The sequence below is a fragment of the Rhamphochromis longiceps genome, linkage group LG2 (assembly GCF_057381845.1).
Source record: "Rhamphochromis longiceps isolate RC_006_pf linkage group LG2, R_longiceps_female_GT1.1, whole genome shotgun sequence".
Classification (NCBI taxonomy): Eukaryota; Metazoa; Chordata; class Actinopteri; order Cichliformes; family Cichlidae; genus Rhamphochromis; species Rhamphochromis longiceps.
In genome coordinates this window covers 38,862,810-38,890,439 of record NC_140558.1, presented here as the reverse complement: position 1 = coordinate 38,890,439, position 27,630 = coordinate 38,862,810, and the positions used below count along the sequence as shown (strand labels likewise).

The window sequence follows — 27,630 nt, the reverse complement described above, 5'->3', positions numbered from 1 at the left end:
TGAGGTGGAACAGTTTAATCACACAGTAACTACAAACGCATTTTGTCAACTTAAAAACACAAACTTTGAGTGAACCAATCTGTGTGCTGTGTAATAGGAAAATCACAAATTTAAAGGAATGACACAGCAACTTCCAATAAAAATTCTCTTCTCCCTGGATGAAGGCTTTTCTCCTCCTTGTCTTTCCTGTATGCCAGAAGATGACATGTGACTGCCCCCTGGTGGTCACTTCTCTATCAGTGAGTCCAGCTGCTCCTGCAGGGAGGCCAGCTGTTGGAGCAGAAAATAGAGGGCGTGATTGATGCCCAGCAGCACCGTGGTGTAATTGGAGGGTAAGTGGATGATGATTAACATGTCTTTTCACATTAATTTGCTGCAGTCATTTGTCAATACAAACAACGACCCTAGACAGTGGGTGGCCACTATGCCATAGCTACAAAAAGGACTCCCCTGGTAGCTGCTGTCAAATTAAATTGCGCTTGATTGGTTTTCAACTTTGCTATTAGGCATGAAAAATGTTGGGTTGAAAAAGAATAGCAAACACAACACCATCCGCCGACATGATATTTGACATTCATTCAAGAGAAATTCATGCAAAGTGCTGAAGGCTGTAGAAAGCTCACAGTGAGCACTGATCCTTGGCTTTTACAAAAAGGTTCTTACCTGCTCCATCTCCCGCTCCTCCTGCTGAATAATCTCATCCAACAAGGCTTGGAAACGGTTCTGTAAGAGCAGAGAGGCAAACAAGGTTTGTTTGAGTCATGCTGAGCCTCATTAAATTGTGATGGCTTTAAATGTGTGTCGGCCTGGGCTGCTCGTGTCAGTATCTCCTCTCTGACAGAAAGGCCACTTGGAATGCCAGTCAGAGGCAGCTGACCTTTTCCATGTGACTGTGATAATAACGACTGGAGATGGGGCTCTGACGGTCCCAAAACACTGAGCAATGAGAGCGTTAAATGGCAACGTAGGAAGGGTCGTGTCTGCTCATGTTTCACTCATTGTAAATTCTCCACTAAAGAGTGCTGGGCATAAGAATGAACTTTCAGCTCCTTTTTTGTGCATGGAAAAACCTACAGAGAAAAAGGCTAGCAGCAGAGATGCAAGATTCTGGGTTTTAAAATAACCATTTAAAAAAATAATGTCCTCCAACAATGTGTGAAATCAGCTGTTATTTAGGTTTCCCGCCACCTTTGAGAGAATTTATGCTGCATGAACAATTTTGCCTCCAAGCTCATCTGCATGTTCTTGTTTACGTCTCTGTACATGCAGACCTAGTTTTTGGATGAACAGGTGAAAAAAGTGTGAGTGTTTTCAGTGCTTACTTTGAGGGCCTGGTTTTCCACTTTCATGATGAGCTCCTCCTGCTGTTTCTTGCGGGCACGAGTTTCCTGAAGCTTGGCCTTAATGTTGTTGATCTGCACCTGGTACTCCATAACTGCAGGACACAGTGGGAGGTTCATGTGTGAGGGCTGTCATAAAAACACTTATGTGCTGCAAAGAGGAGGCAAAAAAGGTTGGAGGGCGAAGATGATGTGACATAATTTGAGACACTACACTTGCCACGGGGACAAGATATGCAGCTTAGCTTGCTGAACCATAAGGATGCTTCCAGTTCAGTTTGACAAATTATCCATAATGGGAACAATCAGTTGACTTAAAAGGACACGAATCAGCAGGATGCAGTTCTATAAAGACACAACTAAATCAGTCTGCTTTGTGCACCACACAGAGTTCTCATCAAATCCACCATGTCTCACAGAAACCCGTGGCTCCACCACCAATCAACCATCTTATAACTAATTGTATCCATTCACCGTTTTCCCCTGGCTCCAAATTCTGACAAAGCTGTTGTAATGCAAACTATCTAACAATAAGGAGGCCATGTGAATCCATTCATTCAACTTTTACAGCTATGCATGGATGCCATCATCATGCATGGCCTGGCTCCAACATATTGAGAAGGGCTCCGCCAAGATGCTACAGTTGAGCTGGCCAGCAGTGCTGCCTGACTGACAGTTCTATGTATCTAGCTAAGGAGGTATTGTGCTGTCAAACTGGACAGCTCCCTGAGCCTCCTGCTGAGCCACAACACCTGTCAGACTGGTTAGTTGAAGAGGAGAGCTGAGAGCTGTCAGAATGAGCATCTCTGTGGGTGAGGGCGCAGCACGTGTATTTAAGTAAGGCTATTTATTTGAATGTGTGTGATGAGCTAGAAAATTCCACTTCGATTAAAAGTTCAGACACCTTGCTCAGGTTATTTTTGACCTCTACTTCGACAAGTATCTCTGGGCAGCCAAGCCCACTTTCTTGGCTGTGACTGCTGCAACTGAAAAATGAACAACTGTTGGTATACAGAGGAAGTCGGCTAAGAGAAAGAGAATTATCTCTGTGGTGTAAACTGCAAGCACGGCATGAAAGATTGCATAATTCTAATGCGGCACTTACTTCACATCCACCTGGGTGCACACACACACACACACTCTTTACTGCATAATGTATAAAGAATCACATATAATAATCACATCTATCTCTCCTGTGTTTAGTTGTTAAGTTGTTTTCATAAAATAAAAAAAATAAAAAATCTGATTAGGGATGCTGGTGAGATTTTTAACAACAAAATGTAATTTATATCAGTTGGACTGCAGCTAGTGATGATTTTATTTATGAGTTAATGCAGCAATGAAAACTATATACGATGACTTGTATATAGTTTTCTGCCTCATACCTATCTGGTTGTTTCTATCACTTTCATTCTGTGCAGAATCGGACTCATTAAGTTTGTCCTGGAGCTGCTGGACCAGATCATCCTCTGTGTCCATGATATTCAGGTCCTCATCTTCATGCCGGTCCCCTTCGTCCTCCTCGTCCTCACTTGAACTGCTGATGTCATTGAAGATCTCCCTCAGTTCATCATGCTGGACTGGTGATGCAGAAAGCACATTAGCGTTAGAAACGCAAACACAAAGATGGAAACAGCGAGAATTTAGAGCACTTGCTCTGGGATTAATCTAGGTCACAGAGCCAACAGTCTACTGGAGCTTTAAAACTGGGCTTATATGACAGGAAGGAATAAATGTGGAGTCCAAACAACCAGCCTGCTCTTCTCTTACATGGCAAAAATAACTCTGCTCCAACACTTGGCAGTACAGTAGAAGTCACTCAAGCATGAACCACTAGATAGTTTAGCCACATACCTCAAGGTATGGGAAGGAATGAAAGGAGGAAATAAAATGAAATGAGGTAAAAAGGTTAGGGAAATGTTTTGTTCATAATTGCTTGTTACAGCAGCACTAATTTGTTCATGACTGTTTTATGAACAATCTGATTAGCTTTATGGATAGATCATTTCGTATGCATGTGTAGGGCTGTTCGATATAACGATATATATCGGATGACGATATAAAAACATCTATCGTTTCATTTTACGCTATCGTTTGTTTCGTGGTGTCGCAAAATAAACTGTTTACGGCAATATTTTTTCATCGTTTTGATGTTACTGTAGTGGCTATATTCATTTCTTAAAGTTCTCTCTTTCTCTTAAGCTGGGCAGACACTGTGCGATTTTTTTCAGTCGCGTTATTCAGCTCCTGCTCAAACTGTACGATTGACTTGCAGGGGTTAGAAGTTGGTAGGTCATGATGCAGGGTGTCACACTATACAGCCGATGCTGTGATGCGACCCGAGTGCTCACACTGTGCGTCCATAAAAATGAAGGTTATAACAGAAAATCTGACGCTCGCTCTCCCTCTCCGTCTTTCACTCACACAAACACGCACAGCACCACCATCAACTTTGCTAAATTGCTAATGAAAAACATTGATCAGGCAGCTGTGATTGAGCAGCAATGTCCATCCAACTATTTTCATGGTTGTTGTGGTTATGATCATTTTGTGAGGCCATAGTTCTACAAGTTGTGCCTCCATCGCTTGTGTCCAGATCACACGCTGCACTGCTGTGCTACTCCGTCTTTTTCACCAACATTTATGTGTTTGCGCGTGCACAGTGTGAGCAGCTACGGCGACACCCTCACGACGGTCGTGAGGATTTCAAACCTCTTTGAAATCCTCACGACCAAGCGATTGATGATCGGGAGCTGGTCGTGAGGTGTTAATCGCTTCTCGTTATCCCACGTATACTACACGATGCACGATGAAGGGCCAAAATCGGGGCGATCACTAAAACGGTCGCACGACTGAAAAATCGGCTCAAAATGGGCCAAAAATCGCACAGTGTGAGCCCAGCTTTATATTTAATATAACCACACCACGAACAATTTTATGCGTTGTCGTTAGCAACAACGACAGTAAAACCATCGCGTGTCCGCTTGTTTATTTTCCACATAAACCTTTCACAATAAAGCTCAAGATCCTGTTGAGACTTTTCAAAATAAACCGAATCACGTGAAAGAGTATGCAGTGTTTACGAATGGGAAGCAAAAAAGAGCCGCCAGGTGCTAAAAAACAAACAAACCTTAGACTCAAACGTTAGAACAGGCTTTTCCCCGCAGCACGCTGTGTAATAAATACTCACAAAGAAAACGGCGGCCGTTACAACTTATGTCTAAAAATGTATAATTTCATGCATCGGTTAAAACACTCGACTCCAGGTACACGAGCTGGAAACACTTCACGCAAGTCGAGCTGCCCGAGATTCACAGAATTTACAGAAACTGTTACATTTTTGTGATTTATATCATTATCGGGACGATACATGTCTTATATCGGGATATGAGATTTTGGTCATATTGCACAGCCCTATGCATGTGTACATATGTCTCTTCCAGAGTAAAGAAAAGTTTAGGAATTGCATCCTAATTACACGATGTGTTCACTAGTATTCTGAGTCTTAATGATTCAGATAACCATTTTTAAATGTTCATCCCAATTATAATGCTATTATTAAAAAACCTAAATCAATCAAGCTTTATTGCGCGTGTTCATATAGGTCAGCTAAAAGGCCTGGGTAGCAGAACATGTTCTCTTTTTTAGCTGAATTGAGAAGCTGGCTGAGCATTATAACAGAGTGTACCACATCTTATTTCACACGACTTTTTAAAATTAAGTTTTATTTACCAGAGGACCCATGACCCATCTTGTGTCCTGAGGTCCCAGGTGAGGAATCCAGGTTGGCCAGAGAGCTGTGTTGATCTGCTTCCTTGGACTCATCCTCTGCGATAACCTCCCATCCTGATAACTAGGTTAAGGGTTGGCACACCTTCTGCAGATTCCTTTAACCTTCAGAGGGCCTAAACTAAAGTAAAAGACTTGTGGTCTTTTGAATAATCCTACTTCAAAAAAAGACCTGAAGGGTCAAATTAGATGCAGAGAAACTGTCTCAGTTTTAACATTCATTAGTGCCATGTTTATCTCCCCAGCTGTATGCAAGCACTAAAATTAAAATAAGAATCTTTGCTTCACTGTGACCAACTAAGCAATGATAATCATCAGTCCATCTCAATTAACACACAGCAAGCAGCCACTCAAGGCAGCCTCGCTATGCTCTTATTCTGTCAGGCAAGTTTAGGGTTTCATTAAAGCACTAATAGCTTCCTCACACAGTGCATATCTCTCGCAAAGGCATCAGGGAAAGTCAAATCAGGTGAACCATGTAACCATGCAGGAGTCAGGAAAGCCACTTGGGCCTAACTTCAACATATTTTACATGGTAAATTAAACAGAGATTATGTTTGACCTAAAAGACAAAGAGTGGTAATTATGTGACGCTTCTGAAAAACTGACTAGATTTCACGTTACAAGTAATGGCCAGCTGATTCTGCCTTACTCTGAAGTACTTTTAAAGATGTAATACACACTATTGTTTTGATGGTTTATATACACCATAGGTGTCAAACTCTGGCCCGCAGCCTAATTACATTTGGCCCGCAAAGCCATGCCAAATTACTATTAGAGCTGGCCTACTGGTATTATACAGCTAATATATATATTGTTTAGTATTAAGCTTTGCTTGTTCCATATTCAGTTTTTCAGCAAAATGTGTTTGAGTCCATAAGAAAAGATTAATTCTTATATCTGGAGGAATAAATATATTTCAATAAATATTAACGTTAGCCCGCGACTTTGTTCCAGTTTTGAATTTTGGCCCACTGTGTATTTGAGTTTGACACCCCTGATATACACCGTTACTATTGTCCTAAGATGGACGTGCAGAATGTTTAGGTGTCAAAAAGGATACGGACGCTGACAGCGTCAGCATCTGTGCTCAGCAATCTCTTCACTTCCTTTTCCACATCAGGAGATTCAATGTACTGCAAGAGACAGACAGATCGAGTTACTTGTAGTATTAGCTGCATCTCTCTTGCCTTATCTTACTTACACACACACACACACACACACACACACACACACACACACACACACACACACACACACACACACACACACACACACACACACACACACACACACACACACACACACACACACCAAGGTAGCAGCTGGCCACATGCCAGGAAGTACATTAGCGATTAAAAACAGAAGGGGCCAAATCAATATGGCTCAGCTCTGCACCTTCAGGAAGATTTATTCAGAAGACAAAGTAGACAAAGTGTAGTGCTCCAGCTCCACTCGCTTTCACTTTGATCAAAGCAATAGTGAAATAGCTTTTTTGCATGCCTTTGGGGGAAACTAAGATGGAAAGGCTTTATTTATATGTAAATCTTAGTTTTCACTTTTACCATAGTTCCTGTTTTATGAAATGTAAATGTCTTGTTGGAAGAGAGCCTAGGAAAAAGATGGATCATCAAACGAGATGCTAAGGAGATGGATGGGACACGGGAGGGGATTGCTGTAGGGAAAATGAAAAATGTCAGAACCTTTTTTTTCGCAGTCTTCCGAAATCTCCTCTTGCGCGTGTTCTTCAGAGGGCAGGTGACTAAAGAGCAAAACAATGGGATTAGCGAAGCCAAAAATCAGTCCACTACCCAAGGAGGGGACATTATGTTTCCTGAACTGCTGATATGCCAAGTTTTCAATATAAACAAGTCAAAAAGCTGCTGTCTGTATATAATTACTTACTGCCGTGATTCCAAACAAATTTCTTGTCCTTGTCTTTATCCTTCTTTTTGGTCTTGGGGTCAGTGCCAGTTGGCTCTTCCAAAGGGGGGTAAAGGTCTCCATCTAGTGTACACACGAGCATCTAACCCGTGGATGGGAAAAATGAATGCAAAATACCATGCTGATTAATCTGTACTGCACTGCACTGTAACTGGGGAAAATAAATTTACATAACACGTATCTAAAATCCAAAATGTACTTTTATTTTAAACCAATAAAATAATGGAAAACTGTAAAAATTATTTATTTCCAGTCTCTTGCTTACCTGGCAGACATCTGCGGTCTTGTAAAACGTCTTCTTGTCCACCGTTTTGAGTGACTCAATCATGCAGGGGAGATCAACCAGTTTGCAGGCCAAAGGAACACGGTCTACTCTAACTATGCCATGACGGCCATCAGCTACAAATAAGAGGGACAAATGACTGTTAAGGGGACATGTGGGTGACAATTCTTTAACTAGATCCATTAGTATGCTACAATCATTGTTACATTTAAATAACAAAAAGAATGAAACTGGTATAGAAATATGTACAACGTTCAAAATTCTGGACCCGACTGTAAATGAATAACAAGACAGGGAGACAGCGTTAATTAAACCAGTGCCAAGATTGTGAGCAGCTTACGGTGCAACTCAATGGTGAGTCTGTCCTTCATGTTCATACTGCTAGACTGTGCAATCCTTCTTACTGTTGAGGCATACTCCTGCAAAAGAAAGAAAAATGAAGCCAGATCATATTGGTGGTGATAAAACTGAATTTCCATCAAACAATGAATTTCTGCAAGTGCAAAAGTCTCACCGAAGGAAGCCTGAGGACAAACTGGCTCTCCAGCTCATAAGGGGCATCCTCCTTACTCTTGGAACCGACCTTCCCAACTAAAATCAAAACACATCACCATAATGAAAGTGTTAAAATATGTCTTGCTTGCTATATGCTGACAAACTACAAAGTTTGTCATTCTACTTTAACATTAAAATATACAGTACATTATGGAACTCATTTTTCCTATTTTGAAGTAAGAAGTAATATAGTATCTAATATCTTAATCTCTGGCTCTCTTCCACTGTCTTTTTTTCACAGTGTCAGATGGACGCCACTCCTGAAGCCTGATTCTGCTGGAGGTTTCTTCCTGTTAAAAAGGAGTTTTTCCTTTGTCTTCTCACTGAATGCTTACTCATAGCATTCCGTTTGATTGCTGTGGGTTTCTCTGTATTATTGTAGGGTCTTTACCTTACAATATAAAACTCCTTGAGGCAACTGTTGTTGTGATTTGGCGCTATACAAATGAAAGTCAGTTCAATTGAATCATTGGCTGGACGGACTCGTCTGTGGACCATTTAAAGCATTTTCAGTACCTTAGCTGGGCATTTTCTCTTACATACATTATATCTCAGGGGCAAAAACTACACTCCACCACATTTTTTGACAGCTTTAATTACTGATCACTTTATAGTCTTTCATGTTCTTCCCGTGGAAAGAAATCTCCAAGTTTGGTGATTTTATATGCATTATTTTACTTTGAGTGTTCTTTGTTTTGCTTTTTTTTAAACTTGTGGAAAATTGTCTTTAATGGTGTGAGGTTTTCACTGGGCAGCAACACTAGAAATACACACTAGTGTACAAACACTCGTATATAAACACTAACTACTATCTTAAGTACCTACAACAGTAAAGTTTATTTCAGTGCTGACAAAAAAGGAAATTATAATGTAATAAGCTAAAAATGTAAATAGCCAAACCATTTTTATTTCTCACAGTGCATAAATGCAAACCAACAAACGTTATTATTAGTTCAATATAACATTTAGTTTATTATATTATACTATGAATGAATAAATGAACGAAAAAATAACCAACGTTCCAACCAAATGTACTCTGAATCTCTTTTCAAATTCTATCACGAATGTCTTTACATCAAAAGTAAAACACAGATAATTACAGCTAATTAAGGTTACTTGTGCATCTTACATTAATGACGTCTACCACACTGTGGAACAATAACACTATAGGAGATTATACACAATGTTCAAAAGACAGGAACGATAAACGCTAATTTGCGAACACAGTTGTTAAAATTTGCCACCGACAACATGTTTTGTTTCATCATCACCATTATTGTTACTATCATTGAGTTATATCAGCTTCATCTTAATAACCGACAACGAAAAGTGTTTCCTTACCTCGCAAAAGTGGAGGCTACGAGGCTAACAGCTAGTTATCTTTAGCATAAGGATAAGGGCAGAGGATTTTAACGTACCTTTCAGTTTAGATGTCATCGTCGTTTAGAAGTTTAGATGGTGCAGCTGTATAAATATATTTCAATGCTAAACACGCATAAACATGACGATTCTGACTGACAAAAACGAGACTTCTTAGCTACACAGTGATAGCATAATCACGAGCAAAAACAAGAGTGTTGCTTAGGGCTTTGCCACTTTCAATACTTCCTCGGAAATTTGTGTTTTCTTAATCTTGGCTGTACAACTCGTATGTCTGAGCATTAAATTACAAATTATAGGCATATTTCAGTTAATAATTAAGTAATTATAATATATATGTGTGCATATTTTTGCACTGCCATGTTATTAAATAAGGACTAACAGTGAAAGTTAGTTAGTTTGTTTTTCAGCGCATGACAGTAAAATATAAAAATTCCGATAATTTGGAACGTCCCACGCGACCATCTGTATCACGAGACTTGTCAATCGTACTTTTAAAAAAACAAAAAAATAACGAATATTCTTTATCCAATACAGTTAAATGTATCTATAAATATTTAAAATTATTATTTGATGTTCGTATCGTTACGCTAAATGGTCTGTCAGTAAAAGAGTAGGAAGGAAGTAGGAAAGAGGAAATACCACAGGAAATATGCGGCTATTTTTTATTTAAAGTTATTCTATTAAGAATTAAACTGTAATTAAACCGTAATCTAAAATAAACGCTAAGTTCGTTATTATATTTGGTTTACTATTATTATTATTATTATTTTTTTTTTTAATACGACACAAATCGATAGCCTAAAGGACTGTTGGACTCACTTCCCGGTAAACACGCTATCGTCAAATATTTCATAATAAAAGATTTCGGGGAAAACTATCAGCGCTAATAAGAAGCAAACTTCCAAGAAAACTGCCAGATAGACATTTTTATTTATCTAGAAGGTTTTCTTTTTGCGGTATTAAATTTTTCCACTGGCGTTGATTTTAGCCATCCACGGTACGGTGGTGTGCTTTTAATTTGAAACATAAAATTACACTTTCTGGAAAAATTACTTTTCCCTTCCGGGCCGGAATTGGTTTCTCTTTTGCTGTCGTCTTTCTGTTGTCCACTCCCCTTCGTTTATGAATAATATTTGCACAAGTTTATTTTTTACCTTCGGCGACGTTGCAGCATTTGGCCGCCGAAAGCCGAAATGGTGTTTAAAGTGACTGTCAGCAGTGCCCGGAGGGCAACAAGGACGCTGTGGCTGCTCGCGCTAGTAAGCCTGCCTGTTTGCATCAGTGTTTGCCGAGCATCATCACCTCAGGAAGACAGTGCCATGGAGAACATCGTTACTGAGAAAAAGGCTGAGGAGAGCCACAGACAAGACAGCGCTGACCTGCTGATCTTTATCCTGCTCCTCACCCTCACCATCCTGACCATCTGGTTGTTCAAACATCGGCGGTTCAGGTTTCTCCACGAAACCGGGCTGGCAATGATTTATGGTAAGATGGTCCATCGTGACAGAGAGACGTCATCCGAGCTGTTACACTCATTGTGTCCTAATAGTTAGATTTTGAACAGACGAATGTCAACACCAGGCTTGATAAGTTCGCCCCTTTTAACACATTTATGCTGCAGGACTGTTCCGGTTTATGTTGTGATTGAGCAAGCGTAATTTAACGACAGTGGACGCCTCTTTTACACTGCTTAATCTTAGAAATTACATCTCAGCACCTAAGCAGTTTCGACAAATACTGTCTTATGAATCCTACTGAATTTTAGTTCTTAAATAACTTGTTTTTGCTTTTTCGTGCAAGTCACAAGTGATTATTTGGACAAATGCCAATCATGAGTGTGTAACTGGACTTTGCTTCCACTTCTGTATATTGAATTTCAGGAGTATTGTTAGAAATCTTCCAACCTGTAGAAGAGGAAGTGGTCGTGCCACCGTAGAATCATTTACATTTTGCCTCACAACCCAGCTGCTTCACATCTAACAGATAATTAATAACTTCTGCTTGGCTGTGCAGAGCTTTTAGAGTCTAGACATTCACAAATTACTCATTTTTAGTTTTTATGAAGGCTCCATAGGGCGGATAGTAACATTATGCTATTATTTTTGCTGTGACATTACTGTCTACTACATGGTTACCAAACCATGCATTACTACCAATAGTAACAGATGTTTGATCTGAGCATTTTAGGTCAAGATCAGATCACAAATCCAAAATTTGATCAAAATAGCTGGAAAGATGATTGTCATCCTGCCTCCATTTTCTCTCCATGAGATATTTAAAGAGTCGGTGATAAAGAAGGGACGGAAAATCACTACAGATATAAATCCCATCTTTTATAAAGAATATGAGTCCTCTGGAAAAAAGGTACAGGATACCAGACATGTTGTGATTTTTGTGTTATTTTGTGTGACATATTCCCCTCGGTTGTCCAAGACAAATTTCTCCCACTGGAGACAATATGGCCTAATCTAATCTAAACTAATTGAAATTCTAATTTGCTGGTACAGTATCTGATAGGGTAATTTATTTTCACATGGATGTGTTAAGACTTTAATTTGAGATCCAGAGCTGTTAGGTACGTGTGTGATGTTCAGAGTAGACCTTTGTTTAAAAATATTTTTTTGTACAAATGAATCCCACTGAAACATTTAATACCATCTGTAGTATCAGGTAGCCTGAAACTACACTCGCCATCCGTTTCTGTGGCGACGTGCCATAAACTGTTAAAAATCCTGTATTAATCAACTCTTCTCTCTCTCCTGTTTTTTTGTTTTTTTTGTCTTTCGTTTTTATGAATTTTTCCCCAGGCTTAATTGTTGGAGTGATTTTGCGTTATGGCATCATTCATGTTCCTCTGGATGTTGGCAACATCACCTTGAATTGCCAGGTCAATGCCAGCCCTGCCACTCTGCTGGTCAATGTAAGCGGCAAGTTCTACGAGTACACATTGAAAGGGGAGATCAGTGGCAACGACATGAAGGATAATGAGATGCTGCGCAAGGTATACTGTGTCGTGTTATTATTTGAATTTGATGTCTACATACAAGCAGTTGTGTTACAGAGATGGGTAATTATTTTCCTAAGGGACTATGTAAAACTGGGACTGTTGTGGAGGACGGTGCCAGTAAATTGAACTCAGTATTAATTTTATCTGTGTATAAGTTATTGGTACAGCCCTCCACAAGAGTCCCAGTTTCTCCTGTATCCCCTTGAGAAGCTTCATTGCCCACCCCTGAGCTGGAGCAATCAGATGATTTAATCATCAGCAAAGACATAATTATCAGTTATTTTACACTGAAATGATAGCAGATGTTTAAATCTGCAAGCACCGATGATCAAAACCAGCTACCCTTCTGATATTTTAAATACAACATAACTAACCAATGCAAGAGAGAAATCATAGGTTAATTTGTAATGGGATTAAATGGTGGTTTTAGTTTTTTGTAAGCTGAATGATTTGTATTTCTCTTTATGTAATACAAATTCTTTATTATCAATATTAAGTAGCTATTTCAATTTTAAAACAATAGCTCTACATCTAGATCAAATCAGTTTGAAGACTATTAAACAGGGCCTGAAATGTTCTGTTAAAATAACTGGCAGAATGCCTTTATTAGTGATACAGAATGTAAAAGAAACCATAAAAGTACTTGTTTTACGGTTGTCATGTGCTGGGGTGTGTTTGTCACTTTGTACTTTGTCAGTTAAACAGCTGCACAATTACATACAAGCAGTATTCTTGACGCTATTCTAACCACCAAACAAGTAAACAATCTGATGAACAGGTTTAATCTATTTAAGTCATAATCTCATGCTCAGAAATTGAGGATTGTTTTCCAAACATGAATACATCTAATCCATTGTCAGAGATTGAATCCACATACTGATTTTAATGTAGCACTGCTCTAGATTTAGCATCTAAAAATGGCATTAGCCTTAGTGTGTGTATATGTATGTGGCTAGAAGCTGTCCTCGTTCTGTAACATGCCATTTTACTATTATAGTAGTTTTTTTGTTTATTGTCCTGGAAGCTGTGTCATGATGCCCCATATGGGTCATTTTTGATTAACTGATATTTTAGTCAATCCAAAAATGCAACAGCATAGAAAGAAATATTAATGAAAACAACTTGTTAATTTTCTTTTGATGCAGATCTGTAATTTTGTTCTGTGTTTTGTATAACTCAGGTGACCTTTGACCCTGAAGTGTTCTTCAATATTCTTCTACCGCCTATCATCTTCCATGCTGGCTACAGCTTAAAAAGGGTACAGTATATCATATAAAAAGTCAACATTTATTAAATACATATTTTCAGTATGTATTTGGCTCTTAATTAAATAACTTCATGTCCATTTGTGGTCTCTTTATAGACCGCAGGGGTTTACGTATTCATCAAGATGAATAATTTATTTTATAGTATTTATGCATTTGATTGCTGATCTGGTAACTCTTCTGTCTTTCAGAGACATTTTTTTCGGAACATGGGATCCATCCTGGCTTACGCCTTTCTCGGGACAGTCATTTCCTGTTTTATTATTGGGTAAGAGACTTAATTTGCAATTATTACAAAAAATATTTTATTATTAAAAAAAAAAGCAAAAACATGAAAGCCATTCATCCTTGTGATTTTACAACCCTTGTGCAACTATGCACATTTAAAGTTATTGTTGTTTATGATGATGGACAAAACCACCTGCTCTTCCTTTTCTTCCATCAGGTTGCTGATGTATGGCTGTGTGACGCTAATGAAGCAGGTGGGCCAGCTGAATGGAGACTTTTTCTTCACGGATTGCCTGTTTTTTGGGGCCATTGTCTCTGCCACAGACCCTGGTACATATGATTTTTCTCAGATTTAAAAGTTTTCTTCTACTAACTCAAAGCACATTGTTACATATATTAACTAAAGTAGTGTGCAAAAGGCCTTTCTACCACCACACCGCATCCAGTAAAAGTGACATTTTCAGCTGAATGTTTTTATGTTTGTTCAGCACCTTGAGACTGAGCCATGAATAAGTAAAGTAAAAAATGTATGTAATTCAAAGAATGAACCGGTTTTGTGTCGACATTACTTAACAAGGAGTCCACATACTGTTATTCAAAGCCTCATAAGAAATGGTAGGGGAATAGAGATAAAAGTTGAGGCATGCCAACTGGACTGAAATCATTACCAAAAAAGTCTTATTGGGTGATGAATTCAGATTTGAATTTTTTTAAGTTGTAGCCATTGTCAGTCTGTATGGAGGAGGTCAGGAGAGAGGTGCAAAAGTGAGTGAGTCTGATCTGTCTGATTGGCCAGGACTTAATTTTTCAGCATAACATGGATCACAAGCACACTGCCAGTGCTGTACAAGCATACTTGGATAGAAAAACTCACAATAGAACACTGTCATGGATTAACCTCCCCAGAGCCAGAACCTCAACATTATTGAGGCAGTGTGGCATCATCTTTTCAGAGAATTGAACAAAATCAACCAACATCCAAAAGAAGAGCTTTAAATATCCTTCAGGAAACCTGGAGAAGTATTCTTGAAGACTGTTTAGAGAAAAGAAAGAAGGCTTTGCCTAAGAGAGTTCAAGCTTTAAATAATAAAGTTGGTCTTACCAATTAAAGCTCATTAAAATTGTACAAAATCTGTTTTTTCCCTTATATACCATATTTCCATGTATGTTTGTAGATGTTGCAATAAATTGCTGCACCCATATTCCAAGCAAAATGTAAAGAAATAAAGGTGGCTCAAGACTTTTGCACAACATTGTATAGCAGCGTTTGGAAGTGAATTTTGACGTATGTTCTCTGTGCCTCACAGTGACAGTCCTGGCCATCTTTAATGAGCTGCAGGTGGACGTGGATCTCTACGCATTACTGTTTGGAGAGAGTGTGCTTAACGATGCCGTGGCCGTGGTTCTGTCCTCGTAAGTTGTCTCCCTTTTTTTTCTTTTTTCGTTTCTTTTTTTGTTGATGGACCTGTGACCTTTTACTAACCTGGTATCAGCTCCCAATAACACCTTGTTAAATGTGAAACAGGTTTGTTAAACTAACACTTGACTTGGTTTTTGACCCCCGCCACATGGAACTGCTGTAATTTCCACAGAATTGTAAATTTAAAGCGCAGGCAGACTGGAGGGGCCCGGCCCTGTGGAGACACTCAGACCGGCCCGTTGAACGGGTGCACTAAGTAGAGCATGGCATTGTGTGCTTTTGCAGTGCCTTGAGATAAACATGACAAATCACTGGCCATTTGTTTTTAAGACTCTGGCTATTCAACCAGAGATGCAGAACATTGCATTATTTATTCTTTTTTTTCTGTTATTGGTTAAATGTTTTTGATGTTATGAGTCAGCTAAGAGCACATTCCTATTTTCTTTGAAGATACTGTGGGAGCCAAGGGAAAGGCAGAAAGCCAGAATGCTTATAGACAAAATGCCTGGTGATTTGTTCTGCGAGTGTGGGGGCTGTGAAGAGAGAGGGTGAACAAATGTTATTTTACTGCGACACTTGGTTCAAATAGCTATTTATTATACAGCTATTTATTCAAAGATCTGAATCTCTTATTTGGAAATAAACGTTTGCCAAGTTCAGCACATTTGAGCACAAAACTACTTCAGCATAATGTTAAAAAATATATATGTGTATATTAGGGGTGCAATGATACTCATATCGATATTGAACCGTTCGATACAGTGCTTTCGGTTCGGTACGCATATGTATTGAACAATACAAAATTTGTAATTTATTTTATCAACTTTCCTTCTGACGATGCTGTCTGTGTTGAGCGCTCAGTGAATCTGCGTTCGACTACTCCGCCTAGGCTGCACTGTCGAGCGCAGATCCACTGAGCGCTCAACACAGACAGCATCGTCAGAAGGAAGAGCGCAGGGCAAGCTAGCAAGACAGAAGTTAAGCTCTCCTTGCAACATGGCAAAATGAACCTCCCCCACCCTCATTCAGATCTGGCGTTTGGAATTATTTTGGTTTTCGTATGACCCTGAAGGTAAGCGCGTCATGGACTAAAGTAAAACAGTATGTTGGATGTGCCACGCAATGCTCAATTACATGGGTGGGAACTAGTGTGTTAGCACAGTTAGCTCGTTAACGTGTTGGCCGTCTAGCCCCATGCACGGGGCGATCAGGGGTAGCTCATTAACGGAGATTTGCCGTGTCGTAGCGTTAAGGTCATTTCAACGAGATTAACGCTGACAGCACTAGTGGGAACACAACGAATATGACTGCACGTTTACGCTGACATCATCCTAGTGCAAAGACAAGTGGAAGCAGACAAAAGCAACAAGCATGCATGCTACAAACTTTACCCGAGTCATTTAGACAGCCGTTAGCACATGATTCTCCTTATGGGGACCTGATATGTTTAATATTGTGGCGAGCTCAGACAAGGTGGAGACGGAGGTGTCGTTTGGTCTTGCTTCCCGTGAGCTAGCCAGGGAGCACAGCCGTTTATTGACATCTGCAGAAGAACACTGCCGCTAGCTAACTGCTCAGCGTGGCAAGCGCACAGCAACAACAACAACACACAGGGCGCCCTCTGACCCCGGAAGGACACCGTCGCAGCGAGAGGGCGTCACCCGTTACTATGGCAACACAAACAAAACATAACTGTACAAACAGAACCCCGAACAGCCCTGACCCGCTACATAGCCCCCACCTAAGAGGTCAGTCGTCCCCGACGACCCGATTACCCCACACAAAGTCCTGCAAATGTCCAGGTGCCTTCTTTTGGCGCACCGGCCGGTCACGACCGGCGGGGGAAAAGTCACTCGGGTCAGAACATGGGGTGCTACCATCATCCCACTTCTGACACGATTGTGGCGAGCTCAGACAAGGAGGAGACGGAGGTGTCGTTTGGTCTTGCTTCCCGTGAGCTAGCCAGGGAGCACAGCCGTTTATTGACATCTGCAGAAGAACACTGCCGCTAGCTAACTGCTCAGCGCGGCAACCGCACAGCAACAACAACAACACACAGGGCGCCCTCTGACCCCGGAAGGACACACCGTCGCAGCGAGAGGGCGTCACCCGTCACTATGGCAACATAAACAAAACATAACTGTACAAACAGAACCCCGAACAGCCCTGCCCCGCTACAATATGCTGCTGAGAATATAGCCCAGAAGAAGCGTATAGTATAGCTTTTATTTTGGAAATAGACATTTCTCTGTAATAAACTCTCTTTTCCAAAGATGAGTGATTCCTCAATCAGATACAGGGCTCGCAAAATCGCTAGCCCGACGTCCTGGGGCTAGTGATTTTTCCAGTCGGGCTACCAAAATCTATCTCTGCCCTGCCCGTCGGGCTATCATAGGAAGGAAAAATATATGTCAATGCTTTTGCATTCTTTCGGAAATGTAGCTGGGTAATTATGTCATTGGCATCGGTGAGCCACTGTCAATATGTGACATATTGAAATCGCGTTTGAATTTGCGCTTGTTTTTTGCTTTCACTTTGCAATCGCGCGAACTGTGTATAGAGAGCGACAGCATTGATTGGTGAGTGATGATAATTTGCGCACCAATTCCTCTGACATCGTCTTATCAATCGTTAGCTTACTATGCAAACATGACAAGTGAAATCTCCCGCAGCAAGCTTAAACATGTGAGAGGTTGATCGCCTTTTATATGGACGCAAACGCGCGTTGCAACTTCTTATCTGGTGTGCGTCTTTTATTTTGACAGCGAATGCGGACCACTTATGTGCACCTGTGTAAATAACATAATGTTCTGCCGGGTGTGTTGTTGGTTTTCTCTCGATTTCTGAGTCGACAAGCGCCTTTGTTACTGGGACCAGTCATTTTAAGAAAGGCCCCCATTAGAACCCATGAGAAATGCAAGAAATGCATTGCTCAGTCTGCAATATGTTTCCCAGAACAAACACCAATTGCAAATAACATACTAAAAACAAACCTGAAAATCTGTTTAAAACAGCGTACTATGTTGCAAAGAGTGAACTACCACTGGCACAATTTAGCAGTCTTTGCAAACTTCAAAAAGCAAATGGACTCGATCTTGGTTCCACTTGCCTCTTACCCGTGACTTCAGTGGAAATTTCAAATTCAGGATCTGACACAGACTGATCCATGTCCTACACAGTTCTTACAAGTTCATAGAAATTTCTGTTCAATTAGAACCAAGTATTTGAGTTGATGATTGTAATTTTTATACAATGTTGTAATTTGTTTTTCAACAATTTTTTGATTAATGTTTTGTTTCCTTTACAATATTATACTTTAATGTATAATATTGTAAAGGAAACAAAACATCAATCAAAAAATTGCTCTCTTTTTTTATTCGGGCTACTTAAATTTATTTTGGGCTACCAAAAACTGAAGAGTCCCTGCCCGAAGGGCTACCAGGGATTTTGAAATTTTGAGAGCCCTGAGAGATATTTATTTTTTTAATTACTTTTGTTTCAGCAACATTAAATTTAAATTTACACTACCCTGTGTTGTGGTGACTAATGCAGGCATTAACTTGTATATGGTACACTTATAAATATTTGCCCTGCCATTGCATAAATACTTGCCATTAAATGTTTGTATTTTGTGTTCATATCAGCTCTATAGTAGCATATCAACCAGAAGGAGACAACAGCCACACCTTTGAGGTTATGGCGATGTTGAAGTCTTTTGGGATTTTCCTGGGAGTTTTCAGCGGCTCATTTGCACTAGGAGTCGCCACTGGAATCGTCACCGCTCTCATATCTTTTTTCGTTTGTTTGGTTGTAGCATTTATTTAGATAAGTTACATGTTGTTGTAGCAGTGCTTAAACAGCAAACAGACTCTTAATGAGCATACGCACATGTGCCATAAATATCAAGAAACTCCTAATAGTGTATTTCATTCAAACCAAGTACATAAAAAGTGCAATCAAATTCAGTTCCAAAATACAAAAAGGGACATGAAGGTTCTTTCAATTTATTTTGGCATTTTAAACTCAACCTGTAAAGTTTTTGTTCAGACCGGACCTTTGTCCTTTGGAATAAAGCATCAATATTTTATCACTTCATTCTGTTTGTTCCCTTGCTAAAGTTAGCGTATGAATTTTGTGTCACAGCCAAAGACTTGTTTTATAAGGTCACAGTCACCATTAACCAAAGAAATTTATTCTCGTGTCCATTTTATTAAGGACATAAAGGGGAAGATTTAACTACACCAAAGCCTTAGTGTTAGCTGGCCAGCATCTATGTCATTTTTTTTACATTCTGAGCGGGGCTACATGAATGTTTTTGTGATAGTCTACGTCAGGGTAGGGGAACTCCAGACCTCAAGGGCCAGTGTCCTGCAGGTTTTAGATATCACCCTGGGTCAACACACCTGAATCAAATGACTAGTTCATTACCAGGCCTCTGGGAGGAGGAATTTAGCCATTTAAATCAGCTGTGTTGGCTCAAGGACACAGCCTGCAGGACACCGGCCCTCGAGGCCTGGAGTTCTCCACCCCGGTCTACATGTTTTCAATTCTAAAATGGTTAGCTTCTTAACACTGAAACATTATCATCAGTATCTCAGTTATACCATGCACTAAATTAGTTTGTGTGAAATACTATATGAAAATGTAGAATAAATGCAAAAAAAGCTGATTAAAATGATTGTGTAACGTTATTCTGACATTAACCTCATTAGAAGCCAACAGTTTCAGACTTCAAATGGAAAGCAGAACTTTATTGGTTCTCTTATTTGTTTTTTTTAATGTCTTAGAATTGAATTATTTGTAAAAAGGTCAACATGAATGGATTTAGCAATATCTGAGTATGTCGTTAAATTCTTTGACTGTGGTGTCCACGTGACTAAATTTACCAAGCTGCGAGACTTCCAGCTGTTGGAAACAGCTCTGTTCTTTCTCATGTCATGGAGCACATTCTTACTGGCTGAGGCTTGTGGTTTCACAGGTAACACACACACAGATCCACACATTCTACGTGTATGGCATACTGTAATTACCAGAATATCAAAAACAAAAAATGAGATTAGTAATTTAGATAATACCGTAATAGTAATTGTGTCCAGCTGGAAGCTTTATGCATCAGAGCATATAGAAATCAGTGCGTATTGATCCCATCTTTATTCTGTGTGTCTCCGTCCCCCTTTGGTGTGCTGCAGGTGTGGTAGCAGTACTCTTCTGTGGAATCACTCAGGCCCATTACACCTACAACAATCTGTCTCCTGAGTCTCAGGACAGAACCAAACAGGTCACTACTTATTCAGTTCTTTTTTTAGATGCTTTAAGTATTGCGTTTTCCTTGTTTTGTTTTGTTTTATGGTGAAGTAGGGTGATGGAGACTCAAAATTAAACAAAAACTGCAGATTGCTTTATCAGTTATCTGCTATTGTAGGTTTGTTGAACAGGTAAAGACACAAAAATCAAAACTTTTCTATGTCTTTATAACATAGCGAATAAAAAAGCGGCATTTTAAGTTTAATTACAATCACAGTCATGCAATCCAAGTTTAACAGCATTTATTGGAAACTCTAGCTTTTTCTTTTATTGTATACATCTATCTATACTTGGATATCAGCTGTCATGTAAAGCATGCTGTTTCTTTTCTTTTGCAGCTGTTTGAACTTTTAAATTTCCTGGCAGAGAACTTCATTTTCTCCTACATGGGATTGACCCTTTTCACGTTCCAAAACCATGTCTTCAATCCGATGTTCATCGTTGGAGCTTTTGTATCTTTTTACATGGCCCTGCCAAGTTCACATAAGCCATGTTAATCCTTGGCTTGAAGCATTATCTACAGCAGTGGGAGACAGATGGAAAGGTGACCATGCAAGGAGTAGCGAGAGTGCAGGCAGATGAGTTTATATAGCATCACAGTGGACAAGACAGGTGAAGAAGAGAGTGTAGGCAGGGTGGAGTGGCTGGAGACTAGCGTCCAGGGTGATTTGAGACAGAAGGATAGACCGATCTCAGAGGAGGTTAATGGATGAAGTGAAGGAGGACATGCAGAGGGTTGGTATAACAGAAGAAAATGCTAGGGATAGGGTAAGATTGAGGCAGATGATTCACTCCCTAAAGGGAACAAAAGAAGTTTATTACAACTAACCACCAAGTAGTAAATAGGCAGGAGACAGCACACCTCATTTGCTTTTGTCCTTAACCATGTTCTTACCCAGGTAGCATTATTCATAGGAAGAGCCGCTAACATTTACCCTCTCTCCTTCCTTCTTAATCTGGGACGACGCAACAAGATCAGATCCAACTTCCAGCACATGATGATGTTTGCAGGTTAGTGGTGTACGGATAAGGATGTTTATTATGTGCCGTCTTAAGCAAAGCGCTTTCCTTTATTAACAGAGTGAAATATAACCAACAGAGATGCTTATTATCTCATCTTGTATACAACATTCTCCATGCTCTGCTTTTTAGGCCTGCGAGGTGCAATGACCTTTGCACTGTCCATCAGGGACACTGCAACATATGCTCGTCAGATGATGTTTTCCACCACTCTGCTCGTGGTCTTCTTCACTGTATGGATTTGTGGGGGTGGTACCACTCAGATGCTGTCCTGCCAGCGCATACGGTATGCCTATCCTTCCTCTGCAAAGTCCAGACTGGATTTGCAGTTAGCATTTGTTTTAACAGTGGGGAAATTTCACAAATAAGTCTGATGCTTGTCTATAAATATTTTGACTTTATGATGCCGGGTGTTTAACTCATCTAGTTATCCTGTCAGGCAAGTATTCGAACAATTATTGAACGTCTTGAAGAATGTGCTGCTCTGTCTTGTCTTTTTTTAATAAGCAGATTTCCTGCTGGTGAACTTGTAAAACGGGGGAAACGTGCTTCACAGCACTGTTCTGCTCTGACAGCTTACGACTGCAGCTGATTTACACGTGTTTCTTTTTCTTTAACAGTGTGGGAGTGGACTCGGATCAAGATAACTCTGTGAGTGTGGCACTTATAAACGTGTTGTAGTTATGTAATTGGTGGAAAGTAACTGTAAAGGAAACCAAGACACCTAAACAGTGTTGTCTGTCTTTGTCCAGATGAGTGTTGGTGAAGGTTCAGAGAGAAGGAGCACCAAACAAGAAAGTGCCTGGCTTTTCAGAATTTGGTACAACTTCGACCACAAGTATCCTTTGCTTAATTAGTGTTATTAATATCAAGAAATAATTTTCAAATAAACCATACATGTAGTGTTTTGAATATGTGATAACTCATTAATGACTTCACTTCAACTTACCAGCAGCAGAGGGAGCCCCACTTACAGACTTAACTTCACATTAGGTCATCTTTTGGCTCTGAAATATGAAGGTCAGACTGTTCTATGCATTTAAAATAAATTACCTTATGAAATTACTTTAATTTGGAACATTTTCTTCTGAGGACTGGGATTCATTAAGCATTCATCACACCGTACCAGGAGCTTTCTTTTTGTGTCTAATAGCGGTCTTTTAGTGCTTATTTCACGCGCATTATGTCCTTGACTCGAGCCTCCCTCCAGCTACCTGAAGCCCATCCTGACTCACAGCGGCCCCCCTCTCACAGCCACGCTGCCTCCCTGCTGCGGCCCCCTCGCTCGCTTCCTCACCAGCCCTCAGGCCTTTGAGGTCAGACGCTGGTTTATACAAGAGCTATTTCTGACTGAACTGTGTTGTTTTTTTTGTTTTTTTTTTAATCCCATATTACCAGATGGAAAACGGTCATGAATCAACGGTTCAGTTTTCATTTTCAATTTTCATTGTCTCATTGGATGGATAAGGAAACACAAAGCATGGGACAAAATTATAATTGTATTGGTTGAACACAATTTCATCCAATAGCTATGGAGTGCTAAAGTCACATCCTTTTTTCCCCAAATTTGTTGTGTTTCTTTGAACAATTTGTGTTTCTTCTTCCTGCAGAACGAATGCCAGCTGAAGGATGACGACTCTGACCTCATCCTGAGAGACGGTGACATCAGCCTGACATATGGCGACATCACAGTCAGTACAGACGCCAGTGGCGCCCACACTAGCGGCGGCCCGGCCTTTGCTGGCGCTGCCACCTCTGATGACTTGGACAGAGAGTTAGCATACGGAGATCACGAGCTGGTGATGAGAGGCACGCGCCTGGTGCTGCCCATGGACGACTCGGAGCCGCCCTTCACAGAGCCCCACCACCGCATGCGGATGTGAAAGTAGTCTTTGAATACAGACCCAGACAACCGTCCGACGCACCCTGACCCGAGCCATTGAGCAAAAGACCAGTACCTGAGTCTCCTCCTATCACCTCTCTCTGCTTTTTTTCCCTTTTCTCTAGCACTTTTGTTCCATCCTTCTTGCCACATTTTCTCACATATTCTATGGGGCAAATCATCGTCTCTACCTCATTGTCTTTCTGCTTATTTCCACACCTTTCTGCCATTACTGTAATATAGTCATATTTATTTGCAGTTTTTTTCTTCATAAATCAGTTTTAAATCATTTCAGCTTAAATTTCTGTGTCACCTTACTGTAGCATTGCACAGAGATCTAGCAGCATGTGTCAGTGTGTAAATGCAACCACTAGCTAACTTGTCGGTGTAAAGTATATCCCAAGAGTACTATAACTTTTATATGCATGCTGAGGATGCTAGTTGTTTTCTTAGTTTGGGAGATTGAGGGCTTTTGTGTTGAATGTTGCTGCCTTCTCTCTGTGGGTCAGAGGCAAGCTGACCCAGTGGACAACGTTACTGTAAATTTGGTTACAATCAAGTGCCTGGGAATTGTAGTTTTTGGCAGCCCAGTACTGGATTAGTTCTGTTAAGCAGAGCTGATTCAATATGGTCAGTCATTCACTTTTCCATTGTTAAAAAAAAAAGATAAAAAAATGCTCAACATAAAACAAAGACCTCTGTCCATAAGGTAGCAATATACTTAGTGCGTGTTTGGGCTGTCAGTCTGTGTGCTATTTGCTTGTAAATAGTGTGTAACAATGTGATGCCAGTGTTGCAGTGTAACCAGGCAGTGAACATGTGGATCTCTCCCAATGACCTTTGACTGTGACATAGAGGGAGACTTTACACCTTATTTTAGAGGCTGCTGTCGTTCATGGCAGGACGAAGGGCTGTTGTTTCGAGATCCAAATGAGATGAGGCGAGAACGCTTAGTGCCATTTCTGTCCTGCATTTTTACATTTTATGAAATCTGAATGCAGATGACCTTAAAGTGTTTTGTATTCTTTTTGCAACAGAGGTTTGTGAGCTGAATCACCTTTTTCATATCCATTTTCTAGTCTATATTTTCTCATTCAATGAACCTGAACAACACATCTAGATACATGAATCTGAGACTAAATTATCTGCTACAGTGGTATTAAGAGCGTACAACTGATATTGTGCTTAATGAGAACTATCTATCTGCTTTTGGTAGGGCTGCGAACAGCAATTCATTCATCTGCCAGCAGTTGTTTAATAAATTATTTGGTGTAAAAAAAATTTAAAAAAAATGAGAGTAGTGAACAATGCGCATCAGAGTTGCACAGACCTTAAAGAGTGTTTCAGGAAAAAATATGATTTAGGTAAATTTTTTATTCATGAAGATCAATGTGATGTGAGTTGCCCATTTTTTTTGAATAATGAGCCGTAAAGATTAAAGATATCTGCCTTCTGTCAAATATAACCAAACACAATTCTAGTCTTGTGGTGTCCAAAACATCGAGAAACACAGAAATGCTCCTTTTACATCATTACTTGAAATTAAATCTACAAACTGTCTTTGAGCTGTTTAATTTAGGATGTATTTTAATTAAACTACATCCAGGCACGAGCCTCTAGTAACAGGTAAATGCACTCCTCCTTTAGTTAAGTACATGAAACTGTCCACAATGCAGTTTTCTTTTTTAAAGCTGGTCATGATTTCCAGAAAGAGACGTGCTTCTGAGTTTTGAGCAGTTTAGTTTCATTATATAAGAGAGAAGGTGCACCTCTCTAAATCTGGGCTACTGACACCCCAAAAAGTCGAGGTGTCACTACAAGCCAGAAGAAAAACTATAATTATTTGATTTTTTTTTTTTTTTTTTTTTTTTTTTTTTTTTTGGACAAATTACATCTTTCTACTTATTTCATTTGTGTTTTTTTTTGTCTGATTATCTGATTAAAAATGTAACGCAAGTCTTCAGAATCTGTAGATAACATTACCTTTGTTCAACAGCACGACTTAGATCATTCATTTGGTATTAAAATGAATGCGGTACAATTATTTTATTTACTGGCAGAACAGTTAATCAATCAACCGTTGCAGCTGTGAATTTATCGATTGTGTTGTATGAAATTATTTTCAAAAGACAAGCCCACAGGATTAATCAGTCCGTCCACATGTCAGCAGATATTTTCAGTGGCACTGTGGTAGTTTGTTATTATGCAGACTGCCAGAACAGAGCAACAATAGCTATTTAAATGCTGGATGTTTCTGTCTGCTGTACACAGTAGAGTTTTTGATGTGTAATGGTTGACCATGAACACAGAGGCACATAAAGAGAAACATGCAGTGTATCAAAGGTACTCCTGGCCGGATGTGTTACATTTGACTTTGTAGCCTTGTGTCAGTGTTCGCTGTTGGGGCTATTTCAGTGCGTGGACAAGAAGAACGGAAGGTGTCGTCAGCTCCTTTGGGTGCGGAGTACAGCAGCTGTTAATGTGAGTTTAACAGGAAGTGTTGATAGCACATCACCGTGGCAACACTGTGTTGATGCAGACTGAAGCTAGACAACATTTGGTGACTTGAAGCAATCATGGCGTTTTTTCTTTTTCTTTTTCTTTTTTTCTCAAAGTTGTTGTTTTGGCCTCCTAGTGATCCAAAGAGAAAAAAATACTGTGTGTATGCAAAATGGATCTTTGAGGAGGATGATGTAGTTAAAGAGTGAGAAGAAGGGGTGACTGGGGGGCTTGTTAGGCTCTTGTTGTTGAGCGTTCATGTGTTGGGATGATACGGAGGTACAAGGAAGAGAAGGCATGCTAGATATCGCTTTTCCTTCCACAGTTATCTTCTGCTGTGCAGGAACTTCTTATTTCTTCTTTTTTTATCAGTTATGTCTCTAAACTCCACATTTTCTAATATATGATTTGTTGATCTCACAGTTTTGTTTTGTTTTTTATATGTGTAAGTGTGTTTCTGAATATTTTTTTTTTTTCTGAAAAAGGGACACAGTGAATAAAAAAGAATGATTTGCACTTATTACAAATGTTGCGCTGTTCTATTCTGTTTATTTTTTTCTACTCTTGTTTTTATCTTAGTTACTTTTATATTACTTACACTGAAAGGTTGTGGGATTTGCAAATTCATGTCAGTGAATTCATCTTAAGTTGTTTTCTGTGCTACTTTATGAAGGAATATTCCCACATTGCTCCATCTTATTGCTTCGCCATTCAGGTACTTTGTGTGTAAGTTGCTGCTTGAATGCCGTTGCCATGACTTGTGCACAGGCATGATTCATTTATCCTCTGCTGTTATGGACTCTTTGGCGTAGTGGGAACCAAAAGTGAAAAATTATACAAGGAATATTGTGATCCACTGTTCTTTGAGACATTAAAAGATGTGAAATCTGCAAAAAGTAAAAGAGGTTTTGGTGTTTTCCTACTGCTCTGCCAGTACGTGTTCTGTCTCTGCTCTCTGAATGGTGACCTGTGATATGCTTTGATCATTGGAAATCTTGTCTGAAGTAGCTGACCAAAGAAGCCTGCTGTGCTCCGTGTTCTCAGACAGTCCACTCTATCTTTCTACCGCAAACTCTCTGTGTGTGAATGTGTCTGTGTGTGTGTGTGTGTGTGTGTGTGTGTGTGTGTGTCACTGCCTGCATGTGGATGAGGATTTGAATGTGTGGGTATATGTGCAAGAGAGAGACAGGAGAGAGGCATTGTGATCTCTCCTGTCTGTGTTGCAGGTACTGACTGTTTACATCTGTGTAAATATACTCTCACCTGTTCATTTGCGTGCAACGGTCAATAAACAGAAGCCTGTGCTTTTGATTAAAGCCCTCACTGTAATGGCCTCCTCTTTTACTGTTCATTTATTTATTGTGGATGTCTGGGCTTTAAAAGAATGAAGCCATGAACTCTTGAGATCATCCCATCCTGAGAAACATGAAATGAGTTTAGTGCCAGAAGTGATTTCATTTGAGTTGAATGAATCAGAGAAGGGATTTTCTTACAGTGTAATAATCGGTTTATAATATTAATTACGTTAGAAGTCTGACAGGTAGTCTGAGCTGGCATCCAATGTGATTTCAGATATTTTAGAGAGGAATAAAATTTGGCTTCAAGCTGACTTAATAATCCACATTTTAAAACATTATGTAGTTTGCATTCCCAACTCTAGAGTCAGGGTTGCAAGATGGTAGAAAAATATGCATTGTTTTAGTTTTCTTGC

The 27,630-nt window shown here is 39.8% G+C and overlaps 2 protein-coding genes across 2 annotated transcripts; one reads left to right on the top strand and one right to left on the bottom strand.

Moving 5' to 3' along the window:
* Positions 1 to 9,520, bottom strand: taf7 (TAF7 RNA polymerase II, TATA box binding protein (TBP)-associated factor). Its single transcript, XM_085428033.1, has 12 exons — positions 9,330 to 9,520; positions 7,871 to 7,947; positions 7,697 to 7,775; positions 7,339 to 7,472; positions 7,035 to 7,155; positions 6,833 to 6,891; positions 6,193 to 6,265; positions 5,073 to 5,186; positions 2,726 to 2,920; positions 1,323 to 1,435; positions 664 to 723; positions 1 to 270 (listed from the first exon to the last, which is right to left on the bottom strand). The coding sequence occupies exons 1-12, from the start codon at positions 9,346 to 9,348 to the stop codon at positions 226 to 228; spliced, it is 1,089 nt and encodes a 362-aa protein (XP_085284159.1). The 5' UTR covers positions 9,349 to 9,520; the 3' UTR covers positions 1 to 225.
* Positions 9,521 to 10,343: 823 nt separating this feature from the next.
* On the top strand, positions 10,344 to 26,815 carry slc9a6a (solute carrier family 9 member A6a). The gene is made up of 16 exons (XM_085428019.1): positions 10,344 to 10,779; positions 12,102 to 12,295; positions 13,482 to 13,559; positions 13,758 to 13,834; positions 14,012 to 14,124; positions 15,102 to 15,207; positions 18,859 to 19,000; positions 20,087 to 20,192; positions 20,404 to 20,492; positions 20,857 to 20,970; positions 21,418 to 21,529; positions 21,671 to 21,824; positions 22,159 to 22,189; positions 22,291 to 22,376; positions 22,749 to 22,854; positions 23,149 to 26,815. The coding sequence occupies exons 1-16, from the start codon at positions 10,488 to 10,490 to the stop codon at positions 23,419 to 23,421; spliced, it is 2,073 nt and encodes a 690-aa protein (XP_085284145.1). The 5' UTR covers positions 10,344 to 10,487; the 3' UTR covers positions 23,422 to 26,815.
* Positions 26,816 to 27,630: the final 815 nt, after the last annotated feature.